The sequence below is a fragment of the Sinocyclocheilus rhinocerous genome, unplaced genomic scaffold (assembly GCF_001515625.1).
Source record: "Sinocyclocheilus rhinocerous isolate Xijiao unplaced genomic scaffold, SAMN03320098_v1.1 scaffold905, whole genome shotgun sequence".
Lineage (NCBI taxonomy): Eukaryota > Metazoa > Chordata > Actinopteri > Cypriniformes > Cyprinidae > Sinocyclocheilus > Sinocyclocheilus rhinocerous.
Genome location: NW_015659390.1, coordinates 18,306 through 30,141, shown reverse-complemented (window position 1 = coordinate 30,141; position 11,836 = coordinate 18,306). Strand labels below are relative to the sequence as shown.

Sequence of the window (11,836 nt, the reverse complement as noted above, 5' to 3'; positions counted from 1 at the left end):
AGATAGATGATAGATAGATAGATAGATAGATAGATAGATAGATAGATAGATAGATGATAGATAGATAGATAGACAGACAGATATATAGATGATAGATAGATAGATAGATAGATAGATAGATAGATAGACAGATAGACAGACATAAATCTCATAAATGCACACACAGTTGAAGCAGATGCTTGCATCATCTAATGTAAACATCCTCTCACTACATAATCCCTGTGTCATCACTTTGTTTACTGAGATCAAACATGTGTCTGATGTGTTTTTACAGAGGGTGTTTGTTTGGGATCTGGATGAGACGATTATTGTGTTTCACTCACTCCTCACAGGCTCTTTTGCACAGAAGTACGGCAAGGTGAGTGCAAACACATGTACTATGCACACATATTAAACACACTTCCCTCCACTATAGTGACAGTGAGCATCTTCCTGTGATTCCTGATTATTCTTAGTAAGCAGACAATGTGGAAGGTTATGTAAATGCTTTAATTAGTGTTGTTTTATCTGATAATAGTCATAAATAGTTTAAGCAAAACTGATCAGTACACACAAATTTGCCTCTTACCCTGATATCTTTCTGCCAGTGTGGCAGTGTTCTGGTGGCCTATATGATGTTGTGTGTTGGTTTACATTTTGACATAAAAACCTTAATTTTAAGTGTCACGTCAGTTCAGCTTTATTCTATAATTGTGTTTTTATAATGAGCCAACTTTTGCTAGTTCGCAACATTTAGAATTGCATGTAAATGCACCGTTTTGATTTTTTTCCTCCAAAAAACTTACACATACACAGTAAAAAAGGTGTAGGATTTACTATTTAAATTTTTTACTCAGAAATTCCTAGTAAATTTCACAAATAATTACAAAGAAATGACAAGTAACGCATTGAATTAATCATGACATTTTGAAGTAGATAGACTGAAATAGTATTTTTTGTAAAACATACTCCCAATAATCTTTTACTTACAAATTTGAAAAATCATTTTTTTGTGTGTATATCTCCAGAATGAAATAGTAAATTTTGAATCTTGACTCAATATTAGGACTCCCACAACAACTGTGCACTTCTATCATAGGCAGAGTGCAGAAGAACGGAGTTGTTAGATTCGGCACTGTGACGGCCGGATTCAAGGAGTGTGAAGCGTCAGACATCTTCTGACACCTTCCCTCATTTCTTGTCGTATATACTATAAAATTAAAAGACATTTCATTTAAATGCATAGCACAGTAATGAAGGCAGCAACATATGATAGATAGAACAGAACAAAAAAGACTATTGATAATCTTTCATTGCGCAAAAGTATAATATGAAAGGGTATGGCTCAAATACAAAGCGGCACAAAGCGCTTATGCACATCCCGTGCGCAGAATGATACGCTTGAAGCAACGGAGTTACAGTGCGCAGCGCTCTGCATAAAAAAGGAAAGATATATTGATGCGTAGTATATTATATCTGTGTGATATTTTATTGAGCCTTTTCTTTTAACAGTTTTAAATAGCTCTGGGGCTATTTCTGCAGGCTCTGTGACGATGAAAACCCTCCGTTCTTAGGAACTCTCGTCAGAGACATTGCACATGCTGTCAAGCTCAAGTGCCAGCACACACCGATCTATAGCTTAATTACTGAAACAATTGTGAAATTACTGAACCTCGGAGTTCAAAAGTGGGAAAAGCAGCTCTACGCCAATGTCTTGAATTGTTTATTTTGTTTGAAAAAAAAATTGCCTCAATTATTTTTTAACGTATGCTTAGATTAAGTTTAAACATTTTCAAACAGTTGAATCATCATTTCCAATCTCTGTCAGTTTCGCCATTAACTTTGTGTGTGTGTGTGTGTGTGTGTGCTTTTCTATTCTCGTTCGCTGTCTCAGCCAATCATATTGTGCGCTCTTGAAGAGAGTTTTATCGTTTTGACTGTAGTAACCAAAAGCGACACACAGTTTGAATGCTGAATGGAGGATGACATTCAGCCAATCATCTCTGAGCCAACAAACTCCATCACATATGATGATTTTTACAGCTGGGTGCCCTCCCCCTCTCTCGTTCTTTCACTGTGTGTGTGTGTGTGTGTGTGTGGTTTGAAGGGTGAGAGCGTCTAATGTTCTGAGACAAGTGTAGTATCTGTCATCATTTGATGGAAACGTGGAACATTTTATTTACTGAGCAAAATGTGCATTTGAAATATTCATATCGAGCCAGAAATATTCATTTCTCAAGAAAGAAAGAGAAGGATGTGTATTTTGATAGTCTGCACATTTGGAGTTTGGTTTCTATAGTAAAAATTTTTTTTTTTTTATGTATCTTTTGAACTCCCAATATGAGGGTTAAAATTAAAGTTCTTATGTTATTAGTTCTTCTTTCATTGGCTTACACTGAATATTCAGCTTTCAAAATGATGTTATTGATGGATGCAATGATGTAATCGTCATTTTTGCATACTGAATTTTTCTATTTGCATGTTAAGGTTATTTTCCGTCTTAACTTGTTCTTTGCATATATTTAATCATTTACATTTATAGCCGCCTTTACACTGACTATGGCTCCATTTGCCATCTAGATGAAATATTTTTACTGAGCTTGTCGCAGTGCATTCTGGGATTGCCTTCTCTGCAATACATTCAAAGCTGTCTTAAAATATGGCCAGACATAATGGATTTACCACAATTCTGGAATAGCCTCTGCATTAGGAGTTTCCATGATGCCTTAAAATGTAAAAAAAAAAATGTGTCCAAACAACAGTTGCGAAAATGTTTAACTATGTTAGGTTTGTTATTGGTGATTATGATGATAGTTGTCAAATAAAAATATCCTAACAATTATCATTTGAATTCTCAGGACCCTCCTTTGGCTGTGACTCTTGGTTTAAGAATGGAGGAGATGATCTTCAATCTTGCCGATACACATCTATTTTTTAACGATTTAGAGGTAAGCAAACAGCTCTCCTCTTGTCCGCTTTGCCTTAATTGTTTCCTCAGTCTTTTTCCAGTCAGAGTGTGTTTATGTGACTGTGTGGCCCCCTGCTGGTTAACAATAGTAACCCCACTGTGTTTGGATAGGAGTGTGACCAAGTGCACATTGATGACGCCTCTTCAGATGATAACGGACAGGACCTCAGGTGAGTTTATCATCTGAATGATTTGATTGAATTAACAGTATTTAAACTTTGATTTCAAACTATTATTTTAAAGATACCCATTACTCATTCAGCTGTAACAAAAAAAAGTCATAAAATATGCCCTAAAGTATGTCTGAATATGTATTTTACTTGTATGTAAAACAAGATTGTTATTGTTATTATCAACAGTACTTACAGTTTTGCCACTGATGGCTTCCATGCAGCTGCAACAAGCGAAAGGCAATGCCTAGCAACAGGTGTTAGGGGCGGAGTCGACTGGATGAGGAAGTTAGCTTTCCGATACAGAAGAGTCAAAGAGTTGTACTGCACTTACAAAAACAATGTGGGAGGTAAGATCTGATTACAAGTTGAAATCTTTTCACAGTAATTTTTACAGGATTAAATCTTAATCTCCATAGCTGTGTTTTTAGTATTATTTGTATACACTATTATAGTATTTATTAGGGATGCAACAATACAGTTAGCAGTTTGAATGCTGAATGGAGGATGACATACAGACGCAGCGGGGAGAAGAGTTTACGTGAACTTGACTTAAATATTCATCTATACTTCACATTAAACTATGGAACGACTTCAGAACACTTGAAATATAGTGCACAAAAACTTTATGGTGCTTTTTAATGTTTTTTGTGCCTTTCGTGGGGCTTAACAGTAACACAGAATAGTATACGAACAGTATCGGATTTGGATCGGTCTCATCTGATCGACTGGATGAGGAAGTTAGCTTTCCGATACAGAAGAGTCAAAGAGTTGTACTGCACTTACAAAAACAATGTGGGAGGTAAGATCTGATTACAAGTTGAAATCTTTTCACAGTAATTTTTACAGGATTAAATCTTAATCTCCATAGCTGTGTTTTTAGTATTATTTGTATACACTATTATAGTATTTATTAGGGATGCAACAATACAGTTAGTTCACGGTCCAATGCATACCTCGGTTTTTAACCACAGTTTTCGGTTCGGTTCGGTTCCGTTCTGATAGCTTGACACATCAGAATGTTTTTTTTTTTTGCAACAAATTAACAACAAAAAACTCCTGTAAACCTCTGTACACTGGAGAAAGCATGGATTATTATATGTTTGCTTAACATTTCTTTTGAGAGAGGTATTATTTTTCCGATTTTTACCCAAAAATAGGATGGATTGGCCATTACTGAGCGCTATAAACACATATAATGTGTGTTTCATTCATACTGGACGCCAGAGGGCGCCCTTGCGCAGAAACTCCACATATGCATCACAAAAGTAACAGGACTGATGACATTCCAGGAAATCCCTAATATGGATAAAGGCATTGCTATTGCTGTAACTGAATAAAAAGAAGATATAATATAAAACATTTTAAATGATAGGCAGAAAATGCCAGTATCGGAGCCGATACCGATACTGAGTATCGGATCGATGCATCCCTAATATTTTCTACCTCATTCTGTGATAAGAAGCCACATCAGATCACAAAAGGACGTTTTTTCAAACACTCGACTAATGTTGTTAAGTAAAAACAAGTTATAATGTTCTCTTTTGTTGGACAACACATAGCCAGTTCTGAGAGAAATAAAAAACACGGAAATTATTTTAACGCAAAACCGAAAAACCGCCATTAGTGAGACAGAAAATGACCAAAACGGCAGTGATTTCCCAGTCTAATTGTAAATACAGTGCTTTTATACATTGTGTTAATAAAATGCTCTTAAATGTTGTAAAATCCTTGTTATTTCTTTAAAGTGATGTTTTAATTTTTATGGTTTAACATTCAAATTCTGCCTAATTAATTAACTAGATTGTGCCCATTAGTAACCCCAGTTTCATGCAATAATATATGCTATATTTATGAATGTGGCGTTTTGTTTATGATCTATTTTAGGGTTGCTGGGACCAGCTAAGAGGGAGGCGTGGCTCCAGCTGAGGGCAGAAGTTGAGGCTCTCACGGACTCCTGGCTGACCACTGCGCTCAAGTCCCTGTCAATCATCAGCTCCAGGTCTGTCTCTTTATGCAGCATCAGCCTTTGTCATTGAGGACTATAGCTTAACACAGCAAAAAATCACAATCTCTGTCTCTCTTGCCCAGGAGTAACTGTGTTAACGTCTTAGTGACAACGACACAGTTAATACCTGCGCTGGCTAAAGTGCTGTTGTATAGCCTGGGCTCAGCGTTTCCAATTGAAAACATTTACAGCGCAACCAAAATAGGTGAGTTCAGATACAGGTCCATACAGCAGACTTTGCCTTGAGTTCATCATGTAAATTGTGTTGAACTGTTTATTTCCATTTCATTGAACGGTTTCATTTCATTTCTGCAATCAAGGGTGATGTAGAGTTCAGTCTGTGTGGAACATGCTTTGGCTCACATTGTTGCATTAAATCATAAATCAAAACAGATCAGGATGACCTGGTCATAACGTCCACATTCACTCTGTCTGATCATGTGGAATTGATTCTGATTGGCTGATCTGTCATCATCTTCCAGGGTTAAATTATTCTTTCGTTCCGCTCCTTTATAAACAGCCGTCTTCATTCACAATGAGTTTATTCCACTCTCTATTCCGAAACACCCTATTTGAGCTGATATGTTGCTTAACAAATAAAGTTACAACTGCTTTCTTCAAGGCCTCGTTTTAAATGTAAACCTGAACTCTGGCCAAGTGAATTGGTTCATCAAGTGATTCCATAACTAAAATTACTAAAACTTAAATATATAACAATGAATTTCAATTTAAATTAAACAAAGAAAAGAGAAGAAAATGGTATCAATTTAATTTAATCTAATTTAATAATTTAATAAAATTTTATTTCAATTATTTTTCCATAAAATACAATTCAAATTTTATTTGTAAATTTTTTTTCTTTTTAAGTTACTACACTACACACATTTATTACAATCAAACAAACAAACAAACAATAAATAAAATACTGAGGGAGACAAAAGCCCTATTTAAACAGTAATTGTTTCTCACGGGAATATAAGGTATTTTTATCATTTGCAAGGGCTAGTTGATGATTTTATTGCTGTCCAAATCCAAAATGTCAGTGTTTTTCTCCCAGCACCTGCATAAAAATTCCAGGACAGATTACCTATTGTTTTCTGACAAACACCAAGTCGTGTGGTAATTCAACTACCGTGCGAATCCACATCCTGAGTTTACAAGAAGGGATAAATCTAAAATTTGTTTTGTATATCCTTTTTTAAACACTGCCAAGCACTGTACGATACTGCTGAAAGGCTGGAAACTGTTTACTAGAATAATATTATGTCATTGATCCACTACAGTGAAAGGATCAAAAAGAAAAAAAAGAAGAAGAGAACAAGAAGAAAAAGAAAACAATCACATACAGTGCTGTGAAAAGGTTTTTGCCCCCTTCCTGTTTTTTAGACATGATAGACAACCGTGCCTGCATAGAGTGTGAGTCTGTACCGCTAGAAACGCAGTCTGCTGCCTCGGCAGTAGAACTTCCAGGAATTCATTTTGAGTCCCAGTCCTTGCAGATGATCAAGAAAAATGTCTTGATGCTGACATACCAATAGGGTTGGATTGGCCATTATTGAGCGCTATAAAGACATGTAATGTCTGTTTCATTTATACTGGATGCCAGAGGGCGCCCTTGCGCAGAAACTCCACATATGCATCACAAAAGTAACAGGACTGATGACATTCCAGGAAATCCCTAATATGGATAAAGGCATTGCTATTGCTGTAACTGAATAAAAAGAAGATATAATATAAAACATTTTAAATGATAAAATGTAAGGACAATAAACACTCGCCTGCGACAATATATGGTTTATCTGTGTTCTTCAAGCCATCTCAGGAATTTTCATAATGATTAAGTATATTTTTTAAGCCATTTCTAATCGACATAGCCTTTATTACAGTATACAATATATTTTCTAGGGATGCAACGATACCATTTTTTCAGAACCGATCCGATACCAAAAATTCTGAGTATTGGCCAATTCTGATCCGATCCGATACCAGCGCAGTTTTTTTATTTTTTAAATCAATGTAGAATTTCTATACTTCTGTGGGTTGACCTGATCATCACTCTTGTGTGTGTTAAACACAATTTGTTAAATATAGACAACTTCATTTTAATGAAAAATAACAAATTAAAAAAATATATAATCTATGACAAAAAATACTATTATAAACTAGGTTAGTGGATAATTCAGCAGCTTGGGTTCTGCAGCAGGACAATGATCCCAAACACACCAGCAAGTCCACCTCTGAATGGCTCAAGAAAAACTAAATTAAGGTTTTGGAGTGGCCAAATCAAAGTCCGGACTTAAATCCGATTGAGATGCTTAAACAGTCCATTCATGCTCGAAAACCCTCCAATGTGGCTGAATTAAAACAATTCTGCAAAGAAGAGTGGGCCAAAATTCCTCCACAGCGATGTGAAAGACTCATTGCCAGTTATCGCAAACACTTGATTGCAGTTGTTGCTGCAAAGCGTGGCACAACCAGTTATTAGGGCAATTAATTTTTCACGTAGTGCCAGGTAGGTTTGGACAGCTTTTTTCCCTTAATAAAAGAAATCATCATTTAAAAACTGCATTTTGTATTTACTTGCATTATCTTTGTGTAATATAAAAAATATTTTGATGATCTGAATCTTTTAAGTGTGACAAATATGCAAAAAATTAAAAAACAGGAAGGGGGCAAAAACCTTTTCACAGCACTGTAGATGTTTGAATAGATAGACCCAAAGCCCGATTCCACACAGTTACAGAACCCATGCTCATTGCCATGATTACAGCATGAACAAAATATTTGGGAGGTTAGGGTTTGTCTGTGTGCAAGAGCGACTCTCGCTTTGAATTCATGCCGTTTTCACCTTCAAATGGAAACCGCATCTCTTTTCATTTCTGCCGTCAAATAATAATACTCAATAATCATGCGGCTTGTTCACCCCATGTGAGTTCTGAGCTTGTTAAGGTTCAATTCTATGCCTTGTTTCCGCAGGTAAAGAGAGCTGTTTTGAACGTATAGTATCCAGGTTTGGCACTAACATAACGTATGTTGTGATTGGCGATGGGCGCGATGAGGAGCATGCAGCCAGCCAGGTAAAATCTCCCGTCTGACCCCAAGCCTCTGACCTGTCACCTTGTTTATGTTGCAGGCAAAGAGGGTTGCTTTGAGCGCATAATGCAGAGGTTTGGCAGGAAGGTAGTGTATGTTGTAATTGGGGATGGTGTAGAAGAGGAGCAGGCCGCTGCCAAGGTAACGACCCGCAGGTGAACCGGAAGCAGTGTGTGACTTCTCAGATTGGACTTCCTACCTGTGTGTGCTGTAGAGCTTTAGATTAAACTGATCGGCAGCTTGTGCGCTTCATTTATTTCCTCCTTTGTAGTTTCCATGTGGATGTCTGTAGCGGTTGCTTTTTCCCACTGATCATCTGAAACCAGCTTTTCTTTCTCAGATCCCAAGCCATCTAGAACAGAGCTATTCAACTGAGGTTCTCCGAGGTCTCAGGCATCTAATCGCATCCCGTAGTTTCCTGCGGTCTGAGATCAGTCAAGTTAAACTCCTATAGATGATCTGCTGAGATGCTGAACCTAAAGGCCCAGTTGAATACTTGTGTTCTAGGAAACCACTCTGCAGCATTTCTAAGTTTCTAAAATTTCTAAGTTTGTGTACAATACTGCTCAAATGTTTGGGGTTAGGAAATCTTTATTCATCAAGGATGCATTCAATTGATCAAAGGTGACAGTAAAACCTTACTGTATACATTGTTACAAAAGATACCGGTTTCAAATAATTGCAGTTCTTTTGAGCTTTCTATTTATCAAAGAAATCTGATGTTGTAGTTTCCACAATAAATATAAAGCAGCACAACTGTTTTCGACATTAATAAAATAAATATTTCTAGAGCAGCAAATCAGCATATTAGAATGATTTCTGAAGGATCATGTGACACTGAAGACTGGAGTAATGGCTGCTGGAAATTCAGCTTTGCCAGCATAGGAATAAATAACGTTTTAAAATATATTCAAGTAGGAAACAGTTATTCTAAAATGTAACAATTTCACAATATTACTGTTTTACTATATTTTTGATAAAATAAATGCAACCTTGGTGAGCATAAGAGACGTTATTCAAAAACATTAAAGACCCCAAACATTTGAACAGGCAAAAGATAAATAAACAAAAAATATATATTAAAAAATTACATTTGGCGAAAAGATGTTTTTAATTTCGCAAGATTTTAGAGTGCTAAGCTGAAGGATTTGTAAAGGGTTTATTTGAAATTTCTAAATAAAGTTCAGTATATAAAATTAGTAATTAATATTAATATATAAATGTATATACATAATATTTAGATTTACTTATAGCACTTTACAATAAACTTCAATTTGTTAACATTGATTACTGCAATAGATTCTGCATTTCTACATATATTAAAACAACATTATTATAAAATAAAAATACAATTTGTTAATGTATTACGGGCAATCATGAATTAACAATAACCTGTAATGTAATTAAAATGAACCTTTATCTAGATTTTAAAAATGCTGTAAAAAATGGTTGTTAATTTAAAAAAATAATGTATAATTATGTTAACAAATGTAACCTTTTTGTAAAGTGTTAATGTTTTTGATCTGATAAAAAAGTGGTTGTAAATGCTTTACTAAACTCTTTATAAACCCTCTGTACTATAATAATGTGAGTAATGAGAGGCTGTTGTTTTGTATTATGAGTTTTTCTCTGTGTGATCTGGTTGTTGGATCTCTCACCTCATTTTCAGAAATGAAGAGAACTCTTGAGCTATAACAAACAATAATATTAGACAAAGCCTTAGTAGAGTGGCTTAACATGCCTGCATGGATATTGCTACAAAATGTTCAGCATTGAAGCAAATGCTATTTTCTGTTTTCAGACGCACTCACAGTCAAGTCTGTTTCTCCCCACAGCACAACATGCCCTTCTGGCGGATATCCAGCCACTCTGACCTGCTTGCCCTCCATCAAGCACTGGAATTCGAGTACCTGTAACACTCGACACCTGTATCATAGGCCTTTTTTGTACAACTATTTAAGAACAAGAGTACACTGCAATCTCTTTTTATGTTGTTGTTGTCTTTTTGATTATTTTTAAGAAAACTCTGGCTTTTAAGATATTTCTGCACTGTCTTAAGAAGACTAGGACAGACTAGGATGAGGGAAAATGGGATTTTAATGGTCAAACCAGGCTTGTAAAGAGCTTACTAAGGTCTTACGTCACACACACTGCATTTCATGTCTGAATGAGGTGAGTTCGTCTTGAAACCACATATATCCTCACTCATCTACAGGAATTACATTATACAGGAATCTCTGTCTATACGGTAGACTTCATCTCCACTTAAATGACTCAAGCGCTGTACTCTAATCAAGGATAATTTAGAATAGACACATAACTCATGTAAATTATTTTACAGTAACTAGATTAAACACTAAAGGACGCTGTGTTTTCTCACATGGTATCGTTTTGATTTTGTGTTTTTTGTAAGTTTTTGGCAAAAAAGTCTGTGTATAATTTGTTGTGCCTTATAAGATGTTTTTGTGTGTCAGTTTTTATTTTGAGAATGTATGTAGATAAACAAAAAATGTAAACATTTGAGATTTGTTGTCTATTTTCTAAATGTAAAAAAAAAAAAAATCATTTAATTTGCTGTCAATACTGGTGCCTCTGAAGAAATCCAAAGATGTTTTTTTTTTATTTGTGAGGAAACATTCTTTTGTACTTTGGTGTAAGTCATGACAGTTGGAAAGAACAGCAAAATAAAAGTCGAGCATCAGGGGGAAAACCACTTTTTAAAGCTTTAATAAAGCTGTAGTTTCATTCTGACTGACCATTAGTTGCAAAGCCATAAGCAGGCATAGTGCTGAGTTTTCTTCACAGAATGCACCTCCAAATTTAAATACACCTGTTTTTCAAAAAAATAAATAAATAAAAATGGTGTACATTTTAAACATCTTAGTGAGAAACATTTGTAACTTTTAAAGCCATACAATTTGGAAAATAAGTATAGCTATGTCATAATGGAACAAGACTCTGGTCTTGCTTTCAATTAATTTGTAATTTTTTTTTGTACACCAAATTTTAACCCTTTAACTGCCCCACCAAGAAAAAGGCATTTGAAAAAATTTTTGTTTGCATTTCTTATCTCCTTATGTCGCTAGTTACCACACTCAATGTTTTTTTTTTCAACACATCCCATAATTTTTAAAATATCGGCCTCTACCAAATGGTTGATATGTCACTTTATGGTAAAAATACCGGAATTCATTCACATACTAAGAAAATCAGAAAATATGAACTATAATACTAATTTATTTAAAAACAATCAAAATAAAATAGTTTTGTATATTGAATCTTCTTTATTTATTGAAGTATGCCATGAAATATTTCAGGTTTTAATTTTAACACAAGAAATTATGTTTTCTTGTTTTTTAACAATAAACAAATAACACAACTAAAAGTAACAAAACCAAAGACATTACATTCTTTCTGCATTCAAAAACTAAAAAAAAAAATAGCAAAAGATAGTAATATAATGGCATTTTAGGCTTTTATGATTCAAGAAACACACCGTCAAGTGTGGTAGTGCAACAGGATTTTTTTTTCTTTCTTTTTTTAGATAAATTAACATTTCTTTGTAAACCAGCAATGCTGTGTAGTGTAGGTATCCTCTGGCTCCTTCAAGGAAACTGT

The 11,836-nt window shown here is 34.9% G+C and overlaps 1 protein-coding gene across 1 annotated transcript in view; it reads left to right on the top strand.

The window, feature by feature from the left end:
• Positions 1–11,041, top strand: part of LOC107723762 (eyes absent homolog 4-like) — a 22,254-nt gene extending 11,213 nt beyond the window's left edge. Inside the window, exons 10-17 of the mRNA XM_016532475.1 lie at positions 255–358; positions 2,838–2,927; positions 3,059–3,117; positions 3,307–3,467; positions 5,005–5,119; positions 5,209–5,330; positions 8,102–8,202; positions 10,054–11,041. Coding sequence (XP_016387961.1) covers positions 255–358; positions 2,838–2,927; positions 3,059–3,117; positions 3,307–3,467; positions 5,005–5,119; positions 5,209–5,330; positions 8,102–8,202; positions 10,054–10,134 — 833 coding nt within the window. The 3' untranslated portion in view covers positions 10,135–11,041. The remainder of the gene's footprint in view (positions 1–254; positions 359–2,837; positions 2,928–3,058; positions 3,118–3,306; positions 3,468–5,004; positions 5,120–5,208; positions 5,331–8,101; positions 8,203–10,053) is intronic.
• The last annotated feature ends 795 nt before the right edge of the window (positions 11,042–11,836 follow it).